Genomic DNA, 27259 nt, shown 5'->3' on the forward strand with positions numbered 1-27259 from the left:
CCTTCTCACCTAATTTGCTCACATTGTATATAGACTTGTTTATACTGTATTATTGACTGTATGTTTGTTTTACTCCATGTGTAACTCTGTGTCATTGTATCTGTCGAACTGCTTTGCTTTATCTTGGCCAGGTCGCAATTGTAAATGAGAACTTGTTCTCAACTTGCCTACCTGGTTAAATAAAGGTAAAATAAAAAATAAAATAAATACAGAAGATAGCCCTGTTTGGTAAAAGTCCCTATTACGGCAAGAACAGCTCAAATAAGCAAAGAGAAACAACAGACCATCATTAGACATGAAGGTCAGTCAATCTGGAAAAGTTCTAGAACTTTGAACGTTTCTTCAAGTGCAGTCGCAAAAACCATTGCTATGATGAAACTGGCTCTCATGAGGACCGCCACAGGAAAGGAAGACCCAGAGTTACCTCAGCTGCAGAGGATACGTTCATTAGAGTTACCAGTCTCAGAAATTGCAGCCCAAATAAATGCTTCAGAGTGTTCAATTAACAGGCACATCTCAACATCAACTGTTAAGAAACTGCGTGAATCAGGCCTTCATGGTACAATTGCTGCAAAGAAACCACTACTAAAGGACACCTTTAAGAAGAGACTTGCTTGGGCCAAGAAACACGAGCAAAGGACATCAGACCGGTGTAAATCTGTCCTTTGATCTGATGAATCCAAATGTGAGATTTTTGGTTCCAACTGCATGTCTTTGTGAGATGCAGAGTAGATGAAAGGATGATTTCTGCATGTGTGGTTCCTACAGTGAAGCAAGGAGGAGGTGTGATGGTGTGGGGGTGCTGGTGACACTGTCAGTGATTTATTTATAATTCAAGGCACACTTAACCAGCATGGCTACCACAGCATTCTGTAGTGATGCACCGTCCCATCTGGTTTGCGCTTGTTTTTCAACAATGTCCCAACACACCTCCAGGCTGTGTAAGGGCTATTTGACCAAGAAGGAGAGTGATGGAGTGCTGCATCAGATGACCTGGCCTCCACAATCACCCGACCTCAACCCAATAGAGATAGTTTGGGATGAGTTGGACCGCAGAGTGAAGGAAAAACAGCCAATAAGTGCTCAGCATATGTGGGAACTCCTTCAAGACTGTTGGAAAAGCATTCCAAGCTGGTTAAGCGAATGCCAAGAGTGTGCAAAGCTGTTATCAAGGCAAAGGGTGGCTACTTTGAAGAATATGAAATATATTTTGATTTGTTTAACACTCTTTTGGTTCCTACAGGATTCCATATGTGTTATTTCATAGTTTAGAAGTCTTCACTAATATGCTACAATGTAGAAAATAGTAAAAATAAAGAAAAACCCTTGAATGAGTAGGTGTGTCCAAACTTTTGACTGGTACTGCATATATATATACACTGAGTGTACAAAACATTAAGGACGCCTTCTTAATATTGAGTTGCACCCCCCTCCCACCCATACCCCTCCCCAATTTGTCAGGACTCTACATGGTGTCGAAAGCATTCCACAGGTTAGCTGGCCCATTTTGACTTCAATACTTCCAACAGTTGTGTCATGTAGGCTGGATGTCATTTTGGTGGTGGACCATTCTTGATAAACACAAGAAACTGTTGAGCATGAAAAACCCAGTAGTGTTGCAGTTCTTGACACAAACCGGTGCACCTGGCACCTACTACCATACTCTGTTCAAAGGCACTTAAATATTTTGGGTTGTCCATTCACCCTCTGAATGGCACACATACATAATCCATGTCTCAGGTCTTCAAATCTCCTCTCCTTCATCTACACGGATTGATGCCACTTGTTAAATCCACTTCAATAAATATAAGGGATCATAGCTTTCACCTGGTCAGTCTATTCCATGGAAAGAACAAGTGTCCTTAATGGTTTGTACTCTGTGTATTTATTTAATGCATTTTAGGATACATGATGTGAAATATAAAAACATTGGCCAAATTTATTTTGTATGCATTTTTAAATGTATTTTAATGCTTGACATACATTTGTTTGTAAAAAAAACTTTTCACATGTATTTTTTTCACACACACACACAGTAGCACCATCTCCCCCTCGGTGTCCAAGATAATAATAGTAGTCTGTTAGCTTGTATCTCAACTGCCTCCCCAAAGGCATTCACTGAGTTGGCAAAAATCAGCAAAAGAGCTTGTATCAGACCATGATCTCTTTATTCAAATAACAAAGTAACACACTGTAAACACACTGTCCAAAATAAGTACCTGTCAAGCATAAAGTAGCTGAGACATTCTTTCCCTTGGTGCTTTTTCTTCTTCACATCTTCTGGATTATTGAAATGGAAAACAGGACATTAGACTAAATTCTCACAGAAAGACAGGACAAGATGTTATTACACAGTATGTTGATCATCAAGTTGATTTTAGAGAAATGTTATATGTAGATTTAGCTTTTTCCCCCAAAAGCGGGATACCTGTCAGTGTACTGTATCTCTACTTTACATTAAGTTAACTGGTAACACTTTATATGAACGTACTCTTTAAGGGGGGGGGGGGGGTGTAAAGAGTTTAGAAGTACTTTATAAACATGCTCCCATACACCCTAACATTAACATTAACATTAGCTGTCATGTTCTGTGTTAGCAACACACGTGATACACTGGCAATAGGAGTCAATTAGAGTGACAATCGAAATCTAACATTCGTAACTGTCACTTTTCAATCACTTGTCAATTATACTTTTTTCAAGAACGTGCAAAATGCAAAATCATGTTGAGTGAACCTCCTCAAATTCCATTTGACGAGACCCCCTGGTCTATATCTGCCAGACTGAAGAAGCATCTGCTGGGAGGAGTGTGTGTGAGGTCCTGAAACATGTCAAACACAGTTTGCAGCACACCACTACTCCCTCAGAAATCCATCCAGAAATCCAACCACCAAGGTGGTAGAGGAATGTAGAGGAATGTACCATCCTGTATAGCCCTTCCTGACAGTCTAGTCATCCTGAATATATATTGTTTAATAGTCTCTTCTTCATAGAGCACGCAATACATCAGGCGAGTGGGAGGAGCCTTGCGGAGCCAGCTCTCGCCTCGTCCAATCAGTCTTGTTTCCTCATGGACTCACTGTTAGTGGGAGTTGCCAAACCATGAGCGTACTTTCATCTGGGTCCCCATTGGCTGCTATAGTCTCCTCCCCAAGTCGACGGAACCCCCTGCCTCCGGAGAAGACGGCAGCCGAGGTCACCTTGTCCTTCCCACGCCCCTCCCTGGCCGGGGGCTGCCCCCGTACCCATACCTCAGGGTCCTCGCTCAGCTCGTAGATAGAGCCGTCCTCAGGGCTGTGCTCCGGGGTCTCCGGTGGGGCGTCACATGGGCTCTGGTCGGGTTCGGCTGTCAGCAGCTTGCCGGGCAGCTGGGTGGTTGAGCGGAGGCGATACTGAAGCAGCATTCCCTTGGCCTTGGTGGGCTCTCCCTGAGGGGAGGAGCAGTCAGGTTGCGAGAGTGACTCCTGGGACAATTCATTCCTCCGCTCCCCACCCTCTCCTCCTCCCGCTCCCCCATTGGCCTGGTCGGCAGTCTCGCAGACAGAATCCCGTTTGAGCATGTCTGGGGACAGGGTGCTGGAGGTGACCACAAGGAAATCCACAGGGCCACAGTGAGCGTTTAGAGACGTCATCCCTTTACCTATGGGACAAATAGCACACAAGGCCTCGGTTAGAAAACACACAACTTGATTGGTGGGTTGGTTGGTTGATTTTATTAGACAATTATAATACAGCCAGTCACACCAATGCAATGGGAGTAACCGGATGCCACCTGATGCCAGTTTTCACGTGAAAACGTCAGTTGTGTCTGTGCTAAGCCTGACCTGTTATTTTGGGGATACCCTCCAGTTTGGGCACGGGCAGGGTAACGATGATGCCCTGGGCAGTGCCCACCCACAGCAGCCCCTGGCAAATGAGTAGGCTGGTGACCCGGACGCTGCCCTGCTGCCCTGGAAGAGAGACACAACCACCATTCTGTCACTTCCTCCTGTTCATGTCAACGTTACAGTTGCCCTCGTCAACATTTATGATCCATTCCTAGCCTCTTTGCCAGCCTCTTGTGTATATCTGAAATAATGTAATAGATTATCACCAGGGGTTAAATTACACCTAGCCTTACATAGGGCAATGTGGAGCTAATGTGGAGCTAATACCTGTATCCAATCCTTTTAGACCTACACAAGTGTCTAAGGACTGGTTTTGAATCATGTAAGTGAAACAAGTGGTCGGTAACCTGTGACCTTCTACACTGTACTTGCCTGGGCTGAGGAAGGTGGAGCGTGTGGAGATGTTGATCTCCTGCAGGTGCTCCAGTGTCTCCGTGTGGAACAGGCGGATGGATGAGCCCTCGGAGAAGGCCATCCACACCCCTCCCCCCGCCCGCACCATGTGACTCACACTGACCAGTGGCTCAGGGTGCGCGTCAAAACTCTTTCAGAGGGGGAGAGAGAATTAGTGAATGAATGAGAAAGAGGTGTTATGAGCAAGCGAGATAGGAGAGAGGTTGTCAATTCACGTGTCCTTTCCTTACTAGCTACAGTATCATATTACACCTATCCAATCCTTTTCGGGTCATATAGTCGCTCTGTCCCTCTTCTCTTCCTCATTCCTTCAGCCCTCTGTAAATGAGGGTGTATAGAAGGGTGTGTTTTGCCAACCTGTGTGTGGAGGCTGGAGCCCTGGATGACGGTGACGTGGTTGGCACAGCTGGCCCACACAGCATTCTCTAGGGTTAGGAGGGTGCGGATGGGGCCACTGCCCACAGTCACCAGCCTGCACGATTCAGGGTCCCACAGCCCCTCTGGAAAAAAGAGAAAATGGTCAATGTTAATGGTTACTTATTTATCCATCACATTGACTTAACCAGGTAGATTATTGAGAACACCATAGAGAAACATCATTATTATATTCAATTTAAGTCTGAGAGCACTGTTCAGGAGAGTGTAGTGGTACAACAGCAGACTGAGAGGCAGACCTATAGGCCTATAGTATGTTCATCTTGATGTTGTCTTGTAACTTGTAATGGAATACCTTGATTATACAAGGACATGGCAGGATACAATATTATACAGTTGGTTTGCGGTCTCACCTCCACTCTTCCGAGCATAAACAGACACTTTTCCATTCCCCAGGCCAGCGAACAGGAAGGAGGCAGAGTGTTTCAGGCACAGAACTGGACAACTGTCTGGGTTGGAGAAGGTCAGCAGGCACTGGGTCGAAGTGTCCACGGTACCGTACACATGAATGCTGGGAAATGGAGTTCATGAGAAATAGGGTGACCTTTTACTAGTTATATGACAATGACAATAACATGAGGCAACTTGAATTCTACTGATAGAGTTGTGTGTGGCCACTTGGGCTGATACGTTCTGGTTTCTACTAACATTGATATGGACAATACAAAAGTCACAATGAACTGAATGGTAAATGTTAAGTCTGGCACTTTTTTCTGATTTGTTGGTTCCTTGGAGAATAGTGGATAACCAAATCCAAAAGGTGCAGCATGAAAAATTCAGCCATGTTCACTAAACACATGGGTGTCAGCATATTGTGTAAACTCATTCTGCAGTGTGTGCTTGTACTACAGTACACACAATGACTCACTTGCCATCCTGCAGGCCTACACAGATGGTGTTGCCAGTCCTGGCTGTGCTCGTGACAGCAGCCTCCGCCTCCCCTTCCTCCTCTGTGGGACAAGGCTCCATCACGTGATCCAGACACAGGACTGGCGCCCCCATCTGGATGGACTTGACCATGCGCGGCATGGAGCGGTTCAGAGAGAAGATTTCCACTTGACCATGGTTGCGGTCACCTCCACTGGCCACCTGGTCATGACAGATACAGGATGTTAATGGGGCTGACCAGCTATCGAACACAGGTCTACTGCGTGACTCTAGATCACATGAGCCCGCTGAGCAAAAAAAGAGCTAAAGCCTAGGCTTAGGTTACTCATCACATGAACCATTATAGTGAATTGGACCACCTTCGCTAGACTTCACCACAACTCAACCACGGTTTGCAGTACTCACCCAAAGGTAGCCCTGCGGCAGAGAGGTGCTGGCTGCAGAGAATGCCAGCAGGGCACATTGGACCGGGTTGTGAAGGGCCGTCTCCAGCTACAGACACAACAAAAGCTCACTTTTACCCACAGACCTACTGTACTCAATTATATAGATACACAGAGTGTACGAAACATTAGGAATACCTTCTTAATATTGAGTTGTACCACCTTTTACCCTCAGAACAGCCTGAATTCATAGGGCATGGACTCTACAAGGTGTTGAAAGCGTTCCATAGGGAAGCTGGCCCTTGTTGACTCCAGTGTGTCCCACAGTTCTGTCAAGTTGGCTGGATGTCCTTTGGGTGGTGGACCATTTTTGATACACACGGGAAACTGTTTAGCGTGAAAAACCCAGCAGCGTTGCAGTTGACACTCAAACCGGTGCTTTTGGCACTTACTACCAATACCCCGTTCAAAGGCACTTAAATATTTAGTGTTGCCCATTCACCCTCTGAATGGCACACGTACATGTCTCAATTCTCTCAAGGCTTACATATCCTTCTTTAACCTGTCTTCTCCCCTTCATCTACACTGATTGAAGTGGATTTAATGTTTTGTAATCTCAATGTATATGTATTCGGGATTATAGACAATATATTGTATATTATAGCTAAATTCTCTCTATGAACGCGATATAACAGCAGCCCATTGAATGTTTTAGCGGACCGTTCCTTTACCTCAATAGCTTTACTTTAATGACATTATAAGAACATCATCCTGCTAGACTTGATGTTCAGAATCAGAGGAAAGTAATTGGCAGTATTTCGAGTATGGATCTAATGCACTATTAAATCCAAAATAATATCAAGCATTTTTTCTGACACTGAAGACTCATAACAAATGACTCATTCAAATGAAGCTGAGCTGTGGTTCTGGGTGCTAAGATTACACTCTGTGTAGTAAATTGTTTTGTTGAATAATTGAATCCAAACATGTATTTATATTTGCATCTGAAGACTAATTAGATTTCCAATGGGGTTTGATTGGACGAGGCAGACGGTATTAGAGGAACAGGGATCAAAACAAATCAGCATTTTCTTTTTACACACACACACACACACACACACACACACATACATACACAGAATGAAGCCATATAACAAGTTTGTTGACCCACAATAATGCAGAATATGGATGCAAATTGGAACATTGTGTGTGTCCTCAAACAGAGTCTAGTCCATCGTCTCCGTATACCCTGCAGTGGTGTGAAGTCCCATGATAACTAGCATCTGCCACTGCTGCTGCATTATCATACAAATGGTGTACATGTATATTTTCGCCAGGAGGACATTTTTTAAACGCCATCCAACACACACAAACGCTCTTTTCAGAGACAGAGGCATCTGAATTTCAAATAGTTAAGATGAAGGGAATGGTGGTGAACAGTATGTAAGAGCTTGGAGGAGTGGAGGGAGTGTGGATACCCTTCCAGAAAAGAACACTGGGTTGCATACAAAATGGCACCCTATTCCCTATATAGTGCACTACTTTTCACCAGAGCCCACACAGGGGGAATAGGGTGCCATTTTGGATGCATGCTGGTCTGTGATTTACTGTTTACTTGTAATTTATGCAGGCATAATTGTGGGAGAGCCTTTCCGGAGAGTCCAGGGGGGGGTTTAGTTTAGAGAAACCAGCCGTTAGTCTTTCAATTTCAACTTGAAAAGACTACTTGGAATGCCATCCAGCATTTTCCTCGCTTCGTGGATTATCTTCAGGAGTCAATGGCCTCAGCCGAGTCCCCAGAAATAAGGTGCTTACCCTTTGATCTCTCCTTTATCCCTAGACACAGATACTATGAAAGCGGAAACTGAATCAGATTAAAATAAGTTAAAGGTAGAGTATGACCAGCAGTTGAGTATGTTGATACGTTTTTGGCAGTGTGTGTTCAAACCTCAATCAAATGTATTTATAAAGCCCTTTTTACATCAGCAGTCACAAAGTGCTATACAGATAGCCGGTATAAAATCCAAAAGAGCAAGCCATGCAGATGTACAAGCACAGTGGCTAGGAAAAACTCTAGAAAGGCAGGAACCTATGAAGGAACCTAGAGAAGAACCAGGCTCCGAGGGGTGGCCAGACCTCTTCTGAAAGGGGGGGGGGACTTAGATTATCACTAGATCGGACTGATGACATGACTCCAGATTGAAACAAACTATGTCATTAATTTTTGTGCATCTTTTAGTGGAGGCTGTGGGTGATCTCTTTGCTCAAAAAATTAAACAGAAGAATAATAGTATCCCATCTCCTTAACAGGACATGTACGCACACACAAGCACACACTCCCAAAGGCTTTTACAAATAGTTTACTTTCAACTACAACTGCATTATTCTAATATAATGAGTAAGTTTGGCACATTCAAGGTGCCAACAATGCATATTTCATATCCTCTTCAATCCTTGTTTCTTTAACCCTGCCAGGCAAACTAAGGGGGTGTGTTAGCATGGCATATCATTACACCTTTCATCTCAACATATTTGCTTTTTCCTCAATAATGGCTTCTTTTGTGACAGCTCAAAATACTGCTTTAAAGTTACGGTGCAGATCTTTTCTCTCTGAGTAACGGAAATGTGCCGGGGGAAATGCGTAGATGAGACCAAGACTTCATATCATCATACCAATCATAATATAGATGAACTCAACTCAGCAGTCTTGAAATACAATCAAGTGTCGGTCATTGCAATGGTAATGTAGTGGTCCCTTAGATGAGCAAGGACTGCTGTTCTGCTCATGTGAGTGAAGGATTCCATTTCCTTTATCAAACAGCTTCCATCTCATCAGTCAGCCTTATCCAGCTCAGCTGCCAGGATCCGTAGAAGAGACTGGCAATGAATAAGATGGGACTATAGCATAAACTGCTAATCATAGCCTGTGACACACAAAGAAACCCCAGTCACACTTCCTTGAGTGGCAATTACTTGGTGTTCCGATTCCCGTTGGATCCAGCCAACGCCTGCTACCTCTTGCCTCTGCTCTCCGTTCGACAGCAAATCCAGCACTGTATCAGACACCTTCACTGAGCTTCCTCACAGCTGTAGCTGCTTACCTTTTGGTCTTGTGTTTTGGAGGAGAAGATGGGAAGTCGGCAGGCTAGCAGGGGACACCAAAATGGATGTCTAGTCTTCCCATCATCCTCTGCAAACACCCAGCCTGGCGTGTTCTCTTCCCCTGTATCAACAGTGATACGTTTAGTTGTACACCTCTGCAACATCCTATCCCAGTGGACAAATTATGACCAATATGCCAAAACGTGCCAACATTTATTATTTCTGTGTTATGAGTCAAAGCTAAGCTAGGTTTACTATCATGTTAAATGGCATTGTTGGAGAGCTCAACTTACTCTTGGCTATCTTGGCGAGGTGTAGGCGGTTGACCCAGGAGATCTTGCTGAGGGGACTGGGAGTGTTGAAAACCACCATGAAACTGACCGGTCGTCCAGATCTGAGGAGCAACAAAATACATGCATTAACATGTAACACACGTGCATGAACACAGACAATCACAATGAAGGATGGTGTGGATGGGAGAGGGGGTGTGAGAGGGACTTCATGAACATCCAGACTACCCCTCAGCTCTCCCTGATCTAGCCCTGTCCCTACTTTCTAGGGCTATGGGCTAGTGGATATCTTTGTTAATGCTGGACCTTGAATTGCTTCAGTGGAGATTGAGTTTCAATCAGAAACATGAATAAACGTGTAAGCTCTAACTGCCCATTTTGGCATTTAAATGGAGAGTTGTAAAGATTCCAATATCAAACCACACAGGAATAGACTAGAGCTGAGAGAGTTCCATCCACAGCTTGGCAGTAGAGGATTAAGAATGTGCCAGGCCTTGCCACCCACTCCAAGCTGCCCTGCCATCTTCTTACAACCTACCCACACATACACACCCCCCACACATACACAGGGCCCCAGTTAACCTCCTGGGCACTCACTTGTCAGGCTTGCCTGGCACAGCCAGCCGCAGGCGGCACTTGTTGGCACACTGGATCTGTTCATCTTTGATGTGGATGAGCCTCTGCAGTGCAAGGCACCAGTCCTGCCCTACTGTTGTGTTCAGGTTCTGGAGAAAAAAAAAGAGAAAAAAAAAAGAGGGTGGTAGAGGGATGGTATCACATGATAAACTGCCAATGTGATACTGTCTGTCCAATAAACAGTTGGAAAGAAAAGAAAAGTTGAACAGTTGAAAAGAAAACGTAGGTGTGTGAGTGTGTGTTTCTCTAACCTGGTAGGTGCCTTGTAAAGTCCCCACCAGCAGGGTGATGCTTTCAACCACATACAGGTCGTGTTGTAGCTCCTCCAGCTCCTGGTACAGTCTGGGAGGGCCCAGGAACACTTTACCTGGCACACACAGTCACATCTTTACTGTCTGCGTCATCATCACCATCCTCCATCTCATCCTATTCTTACTCCTCTTAAAGCAGGCGTGTCCAGTCTTATTTACAAAGGTCCGTTGTGGTTGAAGTCTTTCTCTGTCGTACATCTGATTCAACTAATTCTCTTTCTTGAGGTGTGGACTGTGATCAGCTGAATCAGGTGGCTGGAGAAAAAGACGACACCTATACCTGCCCTTTGCGGTAGGATATCCTGTCTCTGTCACCATCATTCTCTGGCATTTCAACAGTTAGGAAATGTCCTGCTGGGTTTCTCCACCAAAAGACTTCCACAGTAAGTTAACTCCAAATGAGACTGAACCGCAAAATAATACAGGGATGTTTATCTCAGAAATGAGACCGGAGGGACAACATCTGAACTACTCCCAGAGGGTTACAATGTAGCCTCTTTTATCACTCAATTATGGAACTGAAGCCTTTAGAGAGATTTCAAAACTAGTCCGTTCCTCCCAAGCAGGTACCCGGTAATAGAGTGGGAAAAGTTGCTTTTCATTACAATAGTATTTTGTCTTGAATGTGAAAGTGTACAATGCATACTTTTTTTATTGAACTGAATGTGTGTTCTTACCTGGAACATTAGCAACGTTTGGCCGTTTCCCAGTATCTTTGCTCTGGAAGCTCTCCTGTCCCACCTCCACTACCTGCGTCTGCAGCAAGGGGGCACTCCACTTCACTGTGTATTTAGGACCAATGGGAACTAGACTGCTGATATCAGGGGGACCCCTAGTGGAGGAAACAGGAACACATTTCACTGGCCTGAACATAGAGATGTTCCCAAAACTTGTTCTCAATGGCGCCTCCCATGCTGTCCAAGAAGCCGTCACTACAAAGATATTGTCCTCTCTTTTTCCATCTCTATGGTCCTGAACTATAAACAGGTTGGTTGTTTAGCAACAAAACGATGTGTGTGCAACTATGGGGCAAAACATAAAGGGTTGGCTTAGATTGTTGACAACATGTCAATTATATTTAGTCTCCAAATAGTTTTTTAATAGAACTCTTGAGCAGTGGTTGTTTCACAAATACATTGTCACAGATGTTGGTTAGTTAGCTATCACATTTGTCATATTAGCATAGACATGACATGAGTCAAAACAAGACATGGTATCAATAACAGCGAGCTGAAACGAGCCACCTGCGATTCTCCACATGGCAGCTTCTTGTCATTGTTGCTAGTTATCTGACCGTTCAGAATCTTAACACTGTCACACTGGCTTCTGCCTCGTCGATGCCTGCATAATTTTTGTGAAAAAACTTTGAATGTAAGTGATAATGCAAATGCAGTTCATTCTCTTGGTTGTTGGTGTATTGGGGGGGTTATTGGTAGTGGGGGAATGGAATTGTTTTTCTTCGGGGGGGGGGGGGGGGGGGCTGTGGGAGGGGTCTCGAATGGTTGAGGGACAGCTATTGGGGAAAGTGGGGGGGGATCTTGGAGGGTTCGGGATTCACAAGATTGTGATCGTCTAAAAGGAAACTATGACATATTTTATATCACTATCATGCACACGCACCCTCACACATGAGGATGGCTCTGTTGCAGAAAGACTGATACATGTTTGATAGTGTCTTGATGCTGTATTGTTTGTCCTTCATGTTCTAATACTTTAATGTTACCCCTTCCTTGTGTTTTATGTAATAAATAAATAAAAACAATTAAAGAATAGAAAAAGAGATAATGCCATCCTAACAGCAATTGAGAAATCATGTTAAAAGTGTCAGGGCTCTTTGACTCAACAGCATGAAAGGAGGTCAAGGAATACGTAATGCAATTACAGCCCTTCTGATAAGTTGAATCCTTCTCCAAACACCAGCACCCCCAACTGATTTTCAGGGCACATTACTAATCATCAATCCCCATAATTGTGCATGAGAAGAATTGTGATCTGTTCCTCCGGAAATGTGAAAGTTGGGGGCAAAGTTGGCATGAGGCATGAGCCGAATCAAGTAGGGTGCAACAAATAATTTATCAGGCTCTCTGATCAAAACTGAGGTTTTGAAGCGCAAAGTTGCAATACATTTTGGGGGAAACTTTACCTTTGTTCATTTATGACATTATCAGTGCCGTGATTCTCATATCTACAATAGTTGTGTTGGACAAGATGGAGAAAAAGAGAGTTGGTCGACGTGAATACACAGTGTGGTTGTCATTCCACAACATGACATTAGACCAGTGGAGGCTGGTAGGAGGAGCTATAAGAGGACAGGCTCATTGTAATGGCTGGAATGGAATAAATAGAACAGAGTCAAACATGTGGTTTCCATATGTTTGATGTGTTTGATACCGTTCCATTTATTCCATTGCAGCCCGTCCTCCTATAGCTCCTCCCACCAGCTTCCTCCGCATGAGACAGTATGTCTCGTACATAGATGATCTATTTCTATGGTCTCATCCTGGTAGTGCTGACTCACTTGACGTTGACGTTTGCACAGATGAGGGTGTCGTTCAGCAGGAAAACTTTGCGCTCCTTGGACTTAAGGACCTGTCCTTTCTCCCCGTACACTGTCTCAATCAGTACCTCACACAGTATCAGCTGCCTCTGGTCTGAGTTCAAGAGCTATAGAGGGGACACAAATATCACACATCACACTTCCTCACTTACTCTTACACACAATGGAATTGACTAAAACATTTGTTTTTCAAATTTACCTTAAAAAGAAAAGATGTTGTTTTGAGAAAGACAGACAGACATTGGAAATCATTGGTGGTGTCTTTAGCATATGTATATACGTCACCTTGCTCAGTTGACGGTCACCAATGCTGCGTGCCAGCTGCTGGATTTCAGCGACCTGGTCAGCGACTCGTTTCTGCTCGTTCAGCCTCTCGGCCAACGTCTCCAGCTCAGTGAGGGCCAACTGCAGGGGCAGGCGGTCAGGGTGGGCCCGGGGAGTGTTCTTCAGCATGTCCTGAAGGAGGGAGGGAGAGAGCAAGTGGGGGGAGAAGGAGAGAGAGAGAGTGTGTGTGTGTGTGTGTGTGTGTGTGTGTGAGAGAGAATGAGAGAGAGAGAGATAGAAAACAGTCTTTAGTAACAGAGTATTCGGAAAGTATTCAGACCCCTTGACTTTTCCCCACAATTCCTTCGACCTCATAGCTTGGTTTTTGCTCTGACATGCACTGTCAACTGTGGGACCTTATATAGACAGGTGTGAGCCTTTCCAAATCATATCCAATCAATTGAATTTACCACAGGTGGACTCCAATCAAGTTGTAGAAACATCTCAAGGATGATCAATGGAAACAGGATGCACCGGAGATCAATTTCGAGTCCCATAGCAAAGGGTCTGAATACTTATGTAAATAAGTTCTGTTTTTGCTTTGTAATACATTTGCAAAAATATCAAAAAAACTGTTTTCGCTTTGTCATTATGAGGTATTACATGTAGATTGATGAGTGAAAAAATGTATTTAATCCATTTTAGAATAAGGCTGTAATGTAACAAAATGTGGAAAAGGGAAGGGGTCTGAATACTTTCCAAATGCACTGAAGGGAGCCACATTTCACTACAAACACTCGCCCTCTCACTTCCTCAGTATTAATGAACTCATAGGATTCCCCTAAGAAAGCTGTCTGGGTTTCTACCTGACATGCTTGGCAGAGCACACTATAATAAGGCCTTTTTCCAAATACATGTTTATGAGAAGGTTTTAAATAGTTTTGTTTTTTCTTTGTTCCTCTTCTCGACACATGCTTTGTTCCATGGAGCTTAATAAAGAATACTTCAACATAATCAACACAAACTAAAATAGAAGTAAAGATGAGTAAATGTTAGTGTATTTATATAGGTCATGAACAAGTATTATACATGACTCTACAAAAAGATAAGATGCTTGTTTTTGCTGTGTCTTGGTACTAACCTGTAGCAGCAGGATGAACTGAGGGAAGCGCTGGATTGGTTTAACCATAAGGCCATAAAGCGTGATTCTGTCAGGACTTGACACTTGCTTCTTCTGTGGGGGCACAAGCATAGAGGCCAAGTCAACAGGGAGTTCATTACATCGTATCTAAGAGGATGATATACAGTATATAGTAGCCCTGAGATGTCAAACACATTCTCACTTTCAAATTCAGAATTAATCGTCTGGAGGCGAATCTGACTGACCATTTCACCAAATGCTACAAGAAAACACTGAATGCAAATAGATGCCGAACTTTGAACTTATTGCATACGAATAGATGTACTGTAGCAGCAAACAATTCTACAGCCTTGGGAGAGGAAAGAAGTCTAATTCATTGTAAACTGAATGATCAAAGAGGAGAGAGTAGGCCACCTTGAGAAACTCCAGGAAAGCTGGCTTGGAAATGCAGGCTTTCTTGATGAGCGCCATAGCGTTAGTGAAGTTGTTGACGTAGTCGCTGTACACATCTAGTACCATTGACTTGGAAAACTGTGGAGAGAAAAATGGATGCAACATCCAGTCATATAATATTAGTGGAAGGATACAGAGAAGGAAAGGATAGATTTTCTAAGTATTCCAACAGGGCTGTGTTCATTTGCGTTGTGTGCCCTAATGAACTGGAGCCTGGTCCCTGCACTTAGATAGATCCATCCTCCATACTGACCGAGGCCACAAAGAGGTCTCCGATCTTCTCACTGAGGTCCCACTCGGCCACACGGGATGCCAGGGCGATTTGGAACATTGAGTGGCACTGCAGGATCTCCCGCAGCCGGTAAAATATGGGCCGCACCTTCTTATCGCTCAGGATCCGGGCCTCTGGCTCAAGCAAGGGCTTCTGGTACTCCTGAGAGCAGCAAGGAGGAGAACCAATCAGAGTGATGCTCACTGATATCTGGTTAGCTGGACTCATCATCAGTGTTAACACCTATCCAGTCAGTTCAGATCTACACAAGTGCTGGGGGGGGGGGGGTTAGGTGCTGCAACCAGCCACCTGGAGGATGACCTCTGAAGTTAATGTCAGTGAATCAAAATGACTTCAGACTGTCTGGGTATGGTTCAAATGAAGTGTTGAAAAAAAGAACAGTGGAGGTCACTCACCACTAAGATTCTCTTGAGAGAGTCCACATAACTCCTCTCACTTTGTACAATGGAACCAACGATGTGGCGTCTGATAATCTGTTGGGTGCTAAGCCCCTTTGGCATAGGGCTCAGCTGGGGCGGTGGGTGCTTCACTTCAGACACCATCACGTCCAGATAACCAGCGTCATCATCACTCTCCTCTGTATGGTGACAGTGACATACCTTTAAACTCCTTTGCCTGTCTACCCAATACTGCCCTCTTCTCACATGGCCTGAGGATATAGTGTAGCCCCAGCCCAGGGCCCTATTCATTAGGGAATGCAAATGTTTTGCAATAGAAAACATAAAATATGTGTTATTGAACATGTCAAGGTTGTCCCCGTATGTTTCAATCCATTTTCTACCATTTGGTGCCCAATGAATACGACCCAGCCCTCGCCTTGTGTCCTTGTCTGTGGTTGTCTGACACCTTGATGATGGAATTGACAGCCCAGTGCCTACCACAGCCACTTCTTTGATAACTGGGACATTTCACTTTTACATTTGTTTAACCAGCATTGACTAGTGATATTGACAACAACAACGATGCTAAAAACCATGACAATATATGAGCTATGACAACTGACATTAACCAATACATACTGTGTTTAAAAAGAAGAAGCTGGTAATAATAATAATGCTTACCCGTGGTTTCTTTTTTCTGCAGGAAAGAGACTTTACGCATCATAGCTAACTTTGTCTTTTCCAGTCCGTCCTTGGTGCCATTTCTCGCTGCTTTCATCAGCATCTGGACCTGAAAGAGAAGTGAAGGGGAAAGTAGAGAGAGAGAGAGAGAGAGACAGGGTGAGAGAATAATGCTCTGTAAATATGTGAGAAAAGAGAGGAGACACCACAGAGCTATGCTTCCCCTTTACAGAGACCACATCAACCATCCTTTGACCAGAGCTAGGCTAGTCGGAGGGTGTGTCCAAACAGTTTTACACTGCCTCCTATCCCTTTTGACCACTTGATACCCAAACAATCCAGATAACAATTATAGACTAGTCTTTTCACTTACCAGCAGTCAAGGCAGGTAAGATAATGTAAAGGAGCCAGTGAAGAGAAATGGGACACAGTCGCTGTCATACAGTATTTTTACTGTACTCTACAACAATGATTCAGTACCTTGAAGTCACAGCTGCGCATGGCCAGATCCTGCTTGGTCTTGGCACAGCGCTCTTTCAGTCGCCACATGTCCTGAGAAAGCTAAGTTCATCGCCATGCCAATGCCCCCGACCCCACAACCAAGGATGAAGGACAGGACACCAGATCAGGAGAGCGGACAGAAGGGTTGAGGGAAAGAGAGAGGAAGGAGAGAGGAAAGGAGAAGGATAGTCAAGGTGAAAGCAAGAGAGGCAACCAGTGAAATCACAAGATGTGAAAAGGGTTGCCAAAATTATGTCAATTGAAGGTAGAACAATGATTGGTTTCAGAAAGTACAGAGAATCTCAAATCTTGTCATTCTCCTTAGATAGTCATTATAAAAATACATTGGTTCTATTTGTTGAATTGTCTTATGAATAGTCTTTCATTCAGCAAGCAAAGACAAGACACTTTTGTTGCCTTCCCTTAAAAAAAAAAGAGACCATTTCCCCTTGCTCCTAACCCACACAAAATATAATTTCAAATCTCCAATTAAACCTTTTTTGAAATGTTGAAAAACCTTGTGATACATTTTTTTTAAACATACATGCATATCAACAATACCTCATATTATAAGAACCATACTCCTGCCTCTTCAGAAAAACATATCTTAAATCAACACAGATTCAGGGAAGAAAGAAACTTAAGCAGCAGCAGTGGGAGGAGCAGCAGTAAGTGGATGGACAGGGAATATCCAGAGAGGAAGAAGAGGAACCAAGAGAGACTGCTGACAAAGCCACTAACTACTGAACCCACGTGTATCACTTCCTCATCCAGCGAGCAAGGCAGTGCATTTAAACCAGCTGTGTACAGTTCCTCCTCAGTATATAAACATTCATTCACTACATTACCAAAAGTATGCTGGGGTCACACCATGAGGGCACTAGACAACACCACACACACACTCAACAAACTAACTAAACTGCACCATGTTGTTCCTACATGTATTGTTGTCTATAGGTATACAGTGTAAGTATACTCTAGGGTCCCCCAGCTGGCGGCCCGTGGGTGATTTTATTTGCCCGCCCCCCCCCCCCCCCCCCCCCCAAGTAAAAAATGTCAATTGTTGCACATAAGACTATAAAAACACAAGCAAATCAGCTCCAAGTGATTATAATCTGGGAAATCTGTTCCAAAGTATTCCCATGCGTAATAGAGAGATACACTACATGACCAAAAGTATGTGGACACCTGCTCGTCGAACATCTCAATCCAAAATGATGGGCATTAATATGGGGTTGGTCCCCTTTCGCTGCTATAACAGCCTCCACTCTTATGGGAAGGCTTTCCATTAGATGTTGGAACATTGCTGCGGGGACTTGCTTCCATTCAGCCATAAGAGCACTACTGTGGTCAGGCACTGATGTTGAGGGATTAGGCCTGGCTCGCAGTCGGTGTTCCAATTCATCGCAAAAGTGTTCGATGGGGTTGAGGTCTGGTCTCTGTGAAGGCCAGTCAAGTTCTTCCACACCGATCTAGACAAACCATTTTTGGCTTCGCTTTGTGCATAGGGCATTGTCATACTGAAACAGGAAAGAGCCTTCCCCAAACTTTTGCCACAAAGTTGGAAGCATAGAAATATAGACATAGAATTGTCTAGAATGTCATTGTACGCTGTAGCGTTAAGATTTCCCTTCACTGGAACAAAGGGGCCTAGCCCGAACCATGAAAAACAACCCCAAACTATTATTCCTCCTCCACCAAACTTTACAGTTTGCATTTGGGCAGGTAGCGTTCTCCTGGCATCCGCCAAACCCAGATTGCCAGATGGTGAAGCGTGATTCATCACTCCAGAGAACGCGTTTCCACTGCTCCAGAGTCCAATGGCAGCGATGTTTACACCACTCCAGCCAACACTTGGCATTGAGCATGGTGATCTTAGGCTTTATGTTCAGCCATGGAAACCCATTTCATAGAGGTTAGCCTGTGTTGGGGGTATGATATAAAATGCTAACCTCGCCTGTTATTGTAATGGTGAGAGGTTAGCCTGTGTTGGGGGTATGATATAAAATGCTAACCTCGCCTGTTATTGTAATGGTGAGAGGTTAGCCTGTGTTGGGGGTATGATATAAAATGCTAACCTCGCCTGTTATTGTAATGGTGAGAGGTTAGCCTGTGTTGGGGGTATGATATAAAATGCTAACCTCGCCTGTTATTGTAATGGTGAGAGGTTAGCCTGTGTTGGGGGTATGATATAAAATGCTAACCTCGCCTGTTATTGTAATGGTGAGAGGTTAGCCTGTGTTGGGGGTATGATATAAAATGCTAACCTCGCCTGTTATTGTAATGGTGAGAGGTTAGCCTGTGTTGGGGGTATGATATAAAATGCTAACCTCGCCTGTTATTGTAATGGTGAGAGGTTAGCCTGTGTTGGGGGTATGATATAAAATGCTAACCTCGCCTGTTATTGTAATGGTGAGAGGTTAGCCTGTGTTGGGGGTATGATATAAAATGCTAACCTCGCCTGTTATTGTAATGGTGAGAGGTTAGCCTGTGTTGGGGGTATGATATAAAATGCTAACCTCGCCTGTTATTGTAATGGTGAGAGGTTAGCCTGTGTTGGGGGTATGATATAAAATGCTAACCTCGCCTGTTATTGTAATGGTGAGAGGTTAGCCTGTGTTGGGGGTATGATATAAAATGCTAACCTCGCCTGTTATTGTAATGGTGAGAGGTTAGCCTGTGTTGGGGGTATGATATAAAATGCTAACCTCGCCTGTTATTGTAATGGTGAGAGGTTAGCCTGTGTTGGGGGTATGATATAAAATGCTAACCTCGCCTGTTATTGTAATGGTGAGAGGTTAGCCTGTGTTGGGGGTATGATATAAAATGCTAACCTCGCCTGTTATTGTAATGGTGAGAGGTTAGCCTGTGTTGGGGGTATGATATAAAATGCTAACCTCGCCTGTTATTGTAATGGTGAGAGGTTAGCCTGTGTTGGGGGTATGATATAAAATGCTAACCTCGCCTGTTATTGTAATGGTGAGAGGTTAGCCTGTGTTGGGGGTATGATATAAAATGCTAACCTCGCCTGTTATTGTAATGGTGAGAGGTTAGCCTGTGTTGGGGGTATGATATAAAATGCTAACCTCGCCTGTTATTGTAATGGTGAGAGGTTAGCCTGTGTTGGGGGTATGATATAAAATGCTAACCTCGCCTGTTATTGTAATGGTGAGAGGTTAGCCTGTGTTGGGGGTATGATATAAAATGCTAACCTCGCCTGTTATTGTAATGGTGAGAGGTTAGCCTGTGTTGGGGGTATGATATAAAATGCTAACCTCGCCTGTTATTGTAATGGTGAGAGGTTAGCCTGTGTTGGGGGTATGATATAAAATGCTAACCTCGCCTGTTATTGTAATGGTGAGAGGTTAGCCTGTGTTGGGGGTATGATATAAAATGCTAACCTCGCCTGTTATTGTAATGGTGAGAGGTTAGCCTGTGTTGGGGGTATGATATAAAATGCTAACCTCGCCTGTTATTGTAATGGTGAGAGGTTAGCCTGTGTTGGGGGTATGATATAAAATGCTAACCTCGCCTGTTATTGTAATGGTGAGAGGTTAGCCTGTGTTGGGGGTATGATATAAAATGCTAACCTCGCCTGTTATTGTAATGGTGAGAGGTTAGCCTGTGTTGGGGGTATGATATAAAATGCTAACCTCGCCTGTTATTGTAATGGTGAGAGGTTAGCCTGTGTTGGGGGTATGATATAAAATGCTAACCTCGCCTGTTATTGTAATGGTGAGAGGTTAGCCTGTGTTGGGGGTATGATATAAAATGCTAACCTCGCCTGTTATTGTAATGGTGAGAGGTTAGCCTGTGTTGGGGGTATGATATAAAATGCTAACCTCGCCTGTTATTGTAATGGTGAGAGGTTAGCCTGTGTTGGGGGTATGATATAAAATGCTAACCTCGCCTGTTATTGTAATGGTGAGAGGTTAGCCTGTGTTGGGGGTATGATATAAAATGCTAACCTCGCCTGTTATTGTAATGGTGAGAGGTTAGCCTGTGTTGGGGGTATGATATAAAATGCTAACCTCGCCTGTTATTGTAATGGTGAGAGGTTAGCCTGTGTTGGGGGTATGATATAAAATGCTAACCTCGCCTGTTATTGTAATGGTGAGAGGTTAGCCTGTGTTGGGGGTATGATATAAAATGCTAACCTCGCCTGTTATTGTAATGGTGAGAGGTTAGCCTGTGTTGGGGGTATGATATAAAATGCTAACCTCGCCTGTTATTGTAATGGTGAGAGGTTAGCCTGTGTTGGGGGTATGATATAAAATGCTAACCTCGCCTGTTATTGTAATGGTGAGAGGTTAGCCTGTGTTGGGGGTATGATATAAAATGCTAACCTCGCCTGTTATTGTAATGGTGAGAGGTTAGCCTGTGTTGGGGGTATGATATAAAATGCTAACCTCGCCTGTTATTGTAATGGTGAGAGGTTAGCCTGTGTTGGGGGTATGATATAAAATGCTAACCTCGCCTGTTATTGTAATGGTGAGAGGTTAGCCTGTGTTGGGGGTATGATATAAAATGCTAACCTCGCCTGTTATTGTAATGGTGAGAGGTTAGCCTGTGTTGGGGGTATGATATAAAATGCTAACCTCGCCTGTTATTGTAATGGTGAGAGGTTAGCCTGTGTTGGGGGTATGATATAAAATGCTAACCTCGCCTGTTATTGTAATGGTGAGAGGTTAGCCTGTGTTGGGGGTATGATATAAAATGCTAACCTCGCCTGTTATTGTAATGGTGAGAGGTTAGCCTGTGTTGGGGGTATGATATAAAATGCTAACCTCGCCTGTTATTGTAATGGTGAGAGGTTAGCCTGTGTTGGGGGTATGATATAAAATGCTAACCTCGCCTGTTATTGTAATGGTGAGAGGTTAGCCTGTGTTGGGGGTATGATATAAAATGCTAACCTCGCCTGTTATTGTAATGGTGAGAGGTTAGCCTGTGTTGGGGGTATGATATAAAATGCTAACCTCGCCTGTTATTGTAATGGTGAGAGGTTAGCCTGTGTTGGGGGTATGATATAAAATGCTAACCTCGCCTGTTATTGTAATGGTGAGAGGTTAGCCTGTGTTGGGGGTATGATATAAAATGCTAACCTCGCCTGTTATTGTAATGGTGAGAGGTTAGCCTGTGTTGGGGGTATGATATAAAATGCTAACCTCGCCTGTTATTGTAATGGTGAGAGGTTAGCCTGTGTTGGGGGTATGATATAAAATGCTAACCTCGCCTGTTATTGTAATGGTGAGAGGTTAGCCTGTGTTGGGGGTATGATATAAAATGCTAACCTCGCCTGTTATTGTAATGGTGAGAGGTTAGCCTGTGTTGGGGGTATGATATAAAATGCTAACCTCGCCTGTTATTGTAATGGTGAGAGGTTAGCCTGTGTTGGGGGTATGATATAAAATGCTAACCTCGCCTGTTATTGTAATGGTGAGAGGTTAGCCTGTGTTGGGGGTATGATATAAAATGCTAACCTCGCCTGTTATTGTAATGGTGAGAGGTTAGCCTGTGTTGGGGGTATGATATAAAATGCTAACCTCGCCTGTTATTGTAATGGTGAGAGGTTAGCCTGTGTTGGGGGTATGATATAAAATGCTAACCTCGCCTGTTATTGTAATGGTGAGAGGTTAGCCTGTGTTGGGGGTATGATATAAAATGCTAACCTCGCCTGTTATTGTAATGGTGAGAGGTTAGCCTGTGTTGGGGGTATGATATAAAATGCTAACCTCGCCTGTTATTGTAATGGTGAGAGGTTAGCCTGTGTTGGGGGTATGATATAAAATGCTAACCTCGCCTGTTATTGTAATGGTGAGAGGTTAGCCTGTGTTGGGGGTATGATATAAAATGCTAACCTCGCCTGTTATTGTAATGGTGAGAGGTTAGCCTGTGTTGGGGGTATGATATAAAATGCTAACCTCGCCTGTTATTGTAATGGTGAGAGGTTAGCCTGTGTTGGGGGTATGATATAAAATGCTAACCTCGCCTGTTATTGTAATGGTGAGAGGTTAGCCTGTGTTGGGGGTATGATATAAAATGCTAACCTCGCCTGTTATTGTAATGGTGAGAGGTTAGCCTGTGTTGGGGGTATGATATAAAATGCTAACCTCGCCTGTTATTGTAATGGTGAGAGGTTAGCCTGTGTTGGGGGTATGATATAAAATGCTAACCTCGCCTGTTATTGTAATGGTGAGAGGTTAGCCTGTGTTGGGGGTATGATATAAAATGCTAACCTCGCCTGTTATTGTAATGGTGAGAGGTTAGCCTGTGTTGGGGGTATGATATAAAATGCTAACCTCGCCTGTTATTGTAATGGTGAGAGGTTAGCCTGTGTTGGGGGTATGATATAAAATGCTAACCTCGCCTGTTATTGTAATGGTGAGAGGTTAGCCTGTGTTGGGGGTATGATATAAAATGCTAACCTCGCCTGTTATTGTAATGGTGAGAGGTTAGCCTGTGTTGGGGGTATGATATAAAATGCTAACCTCGCCTGTTATTGTAATGGTGAGAGGTTAGCCTGTGTTGGGGGTATGATATAAAATGCTAACCTCGCCTGTTATTGTAATGGTGAGAGGTTAGCCTGTGTTGGGGGTATGATATAAAATGCTAACCTCGCCTGTTATTGTAATGGTGAGAGGTTAGCCTGTGTTGGGGGTATGATATAAAATGCTAACCTCGCCTGTTATTGTAATGGTGAGAGGTTAGCCTGTGTTGGGGGTATGATATAAAATGCTAACCTCGCCTGTTATTGTAATGGTGAGAGGTTAGCCTGTGTTGGGGGTATGATATAAAATGCTAACCTCGCCTGTTATTGTAATGGTGAGAGGTTAGCCTGTGTTGGGGGTATGATATAAAATGCTAACCTCGCCTGTTATTGTAATGGTGAGAGGTTAGCCTGTGTTGGGGGTATGATATAAAATGCTAACCTCGCCTGTTATTGTAATGGTGAGAGGTTAGCCTGTGTTGGGGGTATGATATAAAATGCTAACCTCGCCTGTTATTGTAATGGTGAGAGGTTAGCCTGTGTTGGGGGTATGATATAAAATGCTAACCTCGCCTGTTATTGTAATGGTGAGAGGTTAGCCTGTGTTGGGGGTATGATATAAAATGCTAACCTCGCCTGTTATTGTAATGGTGAGAGGTTAGCCTGTGTTGGGGGTATGATATAAAATGCTAACCTCGCCTGTTATTGTAATGGTGAGAGGTTAGCCTGTGTTGGGGGTATGATATAAAATGCTAACCTCGCCTGTTATTGTAATGGTGAGAGGTTAGCCTGTGTTGGGGGTATGATATAAAATGCTAACCTCGCCTGTTATTGTAATGGTGAGAGGTTAGCCTGTGTTGGGGGTATGATATAAAATGCTAACCTCGCCTGTTATTGTAATGGTGAGAGGTTAGCCTGTGTTGGGGGTATGATATAAAATGCTAACCTCGCCTGTTATTGTAATGGTGAGAGGTTAGCCTGTGTTGGGGGTATGATATAAAATGCTAACCTCGCCTGTTATTGTAATGGTGAGAGGTTAGCCTGTGTTGGGGGTATGATATAAAATGCTAACCTCGCCTGTTATTGTAATGGTGAGAGGTTAGCCTGTGTTGGGGGTATGATATAAAATGCTAACCTCGCCTGTTATTGTAATGGTGAGAGGTTAGCCTGTGTTGGGGGTATGATATAAAATGCTAACCTCGCCTGTTATTGTAATGGTGAGAGGTTAGCCTGTGTTGGGGGTATGATATAAAATGCTAACCTCGCCTGTTATTGTAATGGTGAGAGGTTAGCCTGTGTTGGGGGTATGATATAAAATGCTAACCTCGCCTGTTATTGTAATGGTGAGAGGTTAGCCTGTGTTGGGGGTATGATATAAAATGCTAACCTCGCCTGTTATTGTAATGGTGAGAGGTTAGCCTGTGTTGGGGGTATGATATAAAATGCTAACCTCGCCTGTTATTGTAATGGTGAGAGGTTAGCCTGTGTTGGGGGTATGATATAAAATGCTAACCTCGCCTGTTATTGTAATGGTGAGAGGTTAGCCTGTGTTGGGGGTATGATATAAAATGCTAACCTCGCCTGTTATTGTAATGGTGAGAGGTTAGCCTGTGTTGGGGGTATGATATAAAATGCTAACCTCGCCTGTTATTGTAATGGTGAGAGGTTAGCCTGTGTTGGGGGTATGATATAAAATGCTAACCTCGCCTGTTATTGTAATGGTGAGAGGTTAGCCTGTGTTGGGGGTATGATATAAAATGCTAACCTCGCCTGTTATTGTAATGGTGAGAGGTTAGCCTGTGTTGGGGGTATGATATAAAATGCTAACCTCGCCTGTTATTGTAATGGTGAGAGGTTAGCCTGTGTTGGGGGTATGATATAAAATGCTAACCTCGCCTGTTATTGTAATGGTGAGAGGTTAGCCTGTGTTGGGGGTATGATATAAAATGCTAACCTCGCCTGTTATTGTAATGGTGAGAGGTTAGCCTGTGTTGGGGGTATGATATAAAATGCTAACCTCGCCTGTTATTGTAATGGTGAGAGGTTAGCCTGTGTTGGGGGTATGATATAAAATGCTAACCTCGCCTGTTATTGTAATGGTGAGAGGTTAGCCTGTGTTGGGGGTATGATATAAAATGCTAACCTCGCCTGTTATTGTAATGGTGAGAGGTTAGCCTGTGTTGGGGGTATGATATAAAATGCTAACCTCGCCTGTTATTGTAATGGTGAGAGGTTAGCCTGTGTTGGGGGTATGATATAAAATGCTAACCTCGCCTGTTATTGTAATGGTGAGAGGTTAGCCTGTGTTGGGGGTATGATATAAAATGCTAACCTCGCCTGTTATTGTAATGGTGAGAGGTTAGCCTGTGTTGGGGGTATGATATAAAATGCTAACCTCGCCTGTTATTGTAATGGTGAGAGGTTAGCCTGTGTTGGGGGTATGATATAAAATGCTAACCTCGCCTGTTATTGTAATGGTGAGAGGTTAGCCTGTGTTGGGGGTATGATATAAAATGCTAACCTCGCCTGTTATTGTAATGGTGAGAGGTTAGCCTGTGTTGGGGGTATGATATAAAATGCTAACCTCGCCTGTTATTGTAATGGTGAGAGGTTAGCCTGTGTTGGGGGTATGATATAAAATGCTAACCTCGCCTGTTATTGTAATGGTGAGAGGTTAGCCTGTGTTGGGGGTATGATATAAAATGCTAACCTCGCCTGTTATTGTAATGGTGAGAGGTTAGCCTGTGTTGGGGGTATGATATAAAATGCTAACCTCGCCTGTTATTGTAATGGTGAGAGGTTAGCCTGTGTTGGGGGTATGATATAAAATGCTAACCTCGCCTGTTATTGTAATGGTGAGAGGTTAGCCTGTGTTGGGGGTATGATATAAAATGCTAACCTCGCCTGTTATTGTAATGGTGAGAGGTTAGCCTGTGTTGGGGGTATGATATAAAATGCTAACCTCGCCTGTTATTGTAATGGTGAGAGGTTAGCCTGTGTTGGGGGTATGATATAAAATGCTAACCTCGCCTGTTATTGTAATGGTGAGAGGTTAGCCTGTGTTGGGGGTATGATATAAAATGCTAACCTCGCCTGTTATTGTAATGGTGAGAGGTTAGCCTGTGTTGGGGGTATGATATAAAATGCTAACCTCGCCTGTTATTGTAATGGTGAGAGGTTAGCCTGTGTTGGGGGTATGATATAAAATGCTAACCTCGCCTGTTATTGTAATGGTGAGAGGTTAGCCTGTGTTGGGGGTATGATATAAAATGCTAACCTCGCCTGTTATTGTAATGGTGAGAGGTTAGCCTGTGTTGGGGGTATGATATAAAATGCTAACCTCGCCTGTTATTGTAATGGTGAGAGGTTAGCCTGTGTTGGGGGTATGATATAAAATGCTAACCTCGCCTGTTATTGTAATGGTGAGAGGTTAGCCTGTGTTGGGGGTATGATATAAAATGCTAACCTCGCCTGTTATTGTAATGGTGAGAGGTTAGCCTGTGTTGGGGGTATGATATAAAATGCTAACCTCGCCTGTTATTGTAATGGTGAGAGGTTAGCCTGTGTTGGGGGTATGATATAAAATGCTAACCTCGCCTGTTATTGTAATGGTGAGAGGTTAGCCTGTGTTGGGGGTATGATATAAAATGCTAACCTCGCCTGTTATTGTAATGGTGAGAGGTTAGCCTGTGTTGGGGGTATGATATAAAATGCTAACCTCGCCTGTTATTGTAATGGTGAGAGGTTAGCCTGTGTTGGGGGTATGATATAAAATGCTAACCTCCCCTGTTATTGTAATGGTGAGAGGTTAGCCTGTGTTGGGGGTATGATATAAAATGCTAACCTCCCCTGTTATTGTAATGGTGAGAGGTTAGCCTGTGTTGGGGGTATGATATAAAATGCTAACCTCCCCTGTTATTGTAATGGTGAGAGGTTAGCCTGTGTTGGGGGTATGATATAAAATGCTAACCTCCCCTGTTATTGTAATGGTGAGAGGTTAGCCTGTGTTGGGGGTATGATATAAAATGCTAACCTCCCCTGTTATTGTAATGGTGAGAGGTTAGCATGTGTTGGGGGTATGATATAAATTGCTAACCTCTCCCTGTTATTGTAATTGCAAGAGGTTAGCATGTCTTGGGGGTATGTATTTGGGCATA

General features: G+C 43.7%; 1 protein-coding gene across 5 annotated transcripts in view; it reads right to left on the reverse strand.

Annotated features, from left to right (window-relative positions):
* Positions 1-2146: 2146 nt before the first annotated feature.
* Positions 2147-27259, reverse strand: part of LOC109869360 (rho guanine nucleotide exchange factor 10-like protein) — a 36718-nt gene continuing 11605 nt past the window's right edge. For 3 of the 5 annotated variants that reach the window (XM_031803646.1, XM_031803647.1, XM_031803649.1), the window contains 20 exons: positions 16595-16675; positions 16115-16223; positions 15449-15630; positions 15015-15194; positions 14723-14839; positions 14309-14401; positions 13189-13359; positions 12865-13010; positions 11024-11178; positions 10287-10402; positions 9997-10124; positions 9403-9503; positions 9109-9230; positions 6030-6116; positions 5605-5825; positions 5090-5247; positions 4659-4801; positions 4260-4431; positions 3825-3950; positions 2147-3640 (listed from right to left, as the gene is read on the reverse strand). In XM_031803646.1, coding sequence (XP_031659506.1) covers positions 3069-3640; positions 3825-3950; positions 4260-4431; positions 4659-4801; positions 5090-5247; positions 5605-5825; positions 6030-6116; positions 9109-9230; positions 9403-9503; positions 9997-10124; positions 10287-10402; positions 11024-11178; positions 12865-13010; positions 13189-13359; positions 14309-14401; positions 14723-14839; positions 15015-15194; positions 15449-15630; positions 16115-16223; positions 16595-16675 — 3180 coding nt within the window. In that variant the 3' untranslated portion in view covers positions 2147-3068. The remainder of the gene's footprint in view (positions 3641-3824; positions 3951-4259; positions 4432-4658; positions 4802-5089; positions 5248-5604; positions 5826-6029; positions 6117-9108; positions 9231-9402; positions 9504-9996; positions 10125-10286; positions 10403-11023; positions 11179-12864; positions 13011-13188; positions 13360-14308; positions 14402-14722; positions 14840-15014; positions 15195-15448; positions 15631-16114; positions 16224-16594; positions 16676-27259) is intronic. The other 2 variants (XM_020459447.2, XM_031803648.1) reach the window with 1 other exon arrangement.

This window comes from Oncorhynchus kisutch, linkage group LG24 (genome assembly GCF_002021735.2).
Source record: "Oncorhynchus kisutch isolate 150728-3 linkage group LG24, Okis_V2, whole genome shotgun sequence".
Classification (NCBI taxonomy): Eukaryota; Metazoa; Chordata; class Actinopteri; order Salmoniformes; family Salmonidae; genus Oncorhynchus; species Oncorhynchus kisutch.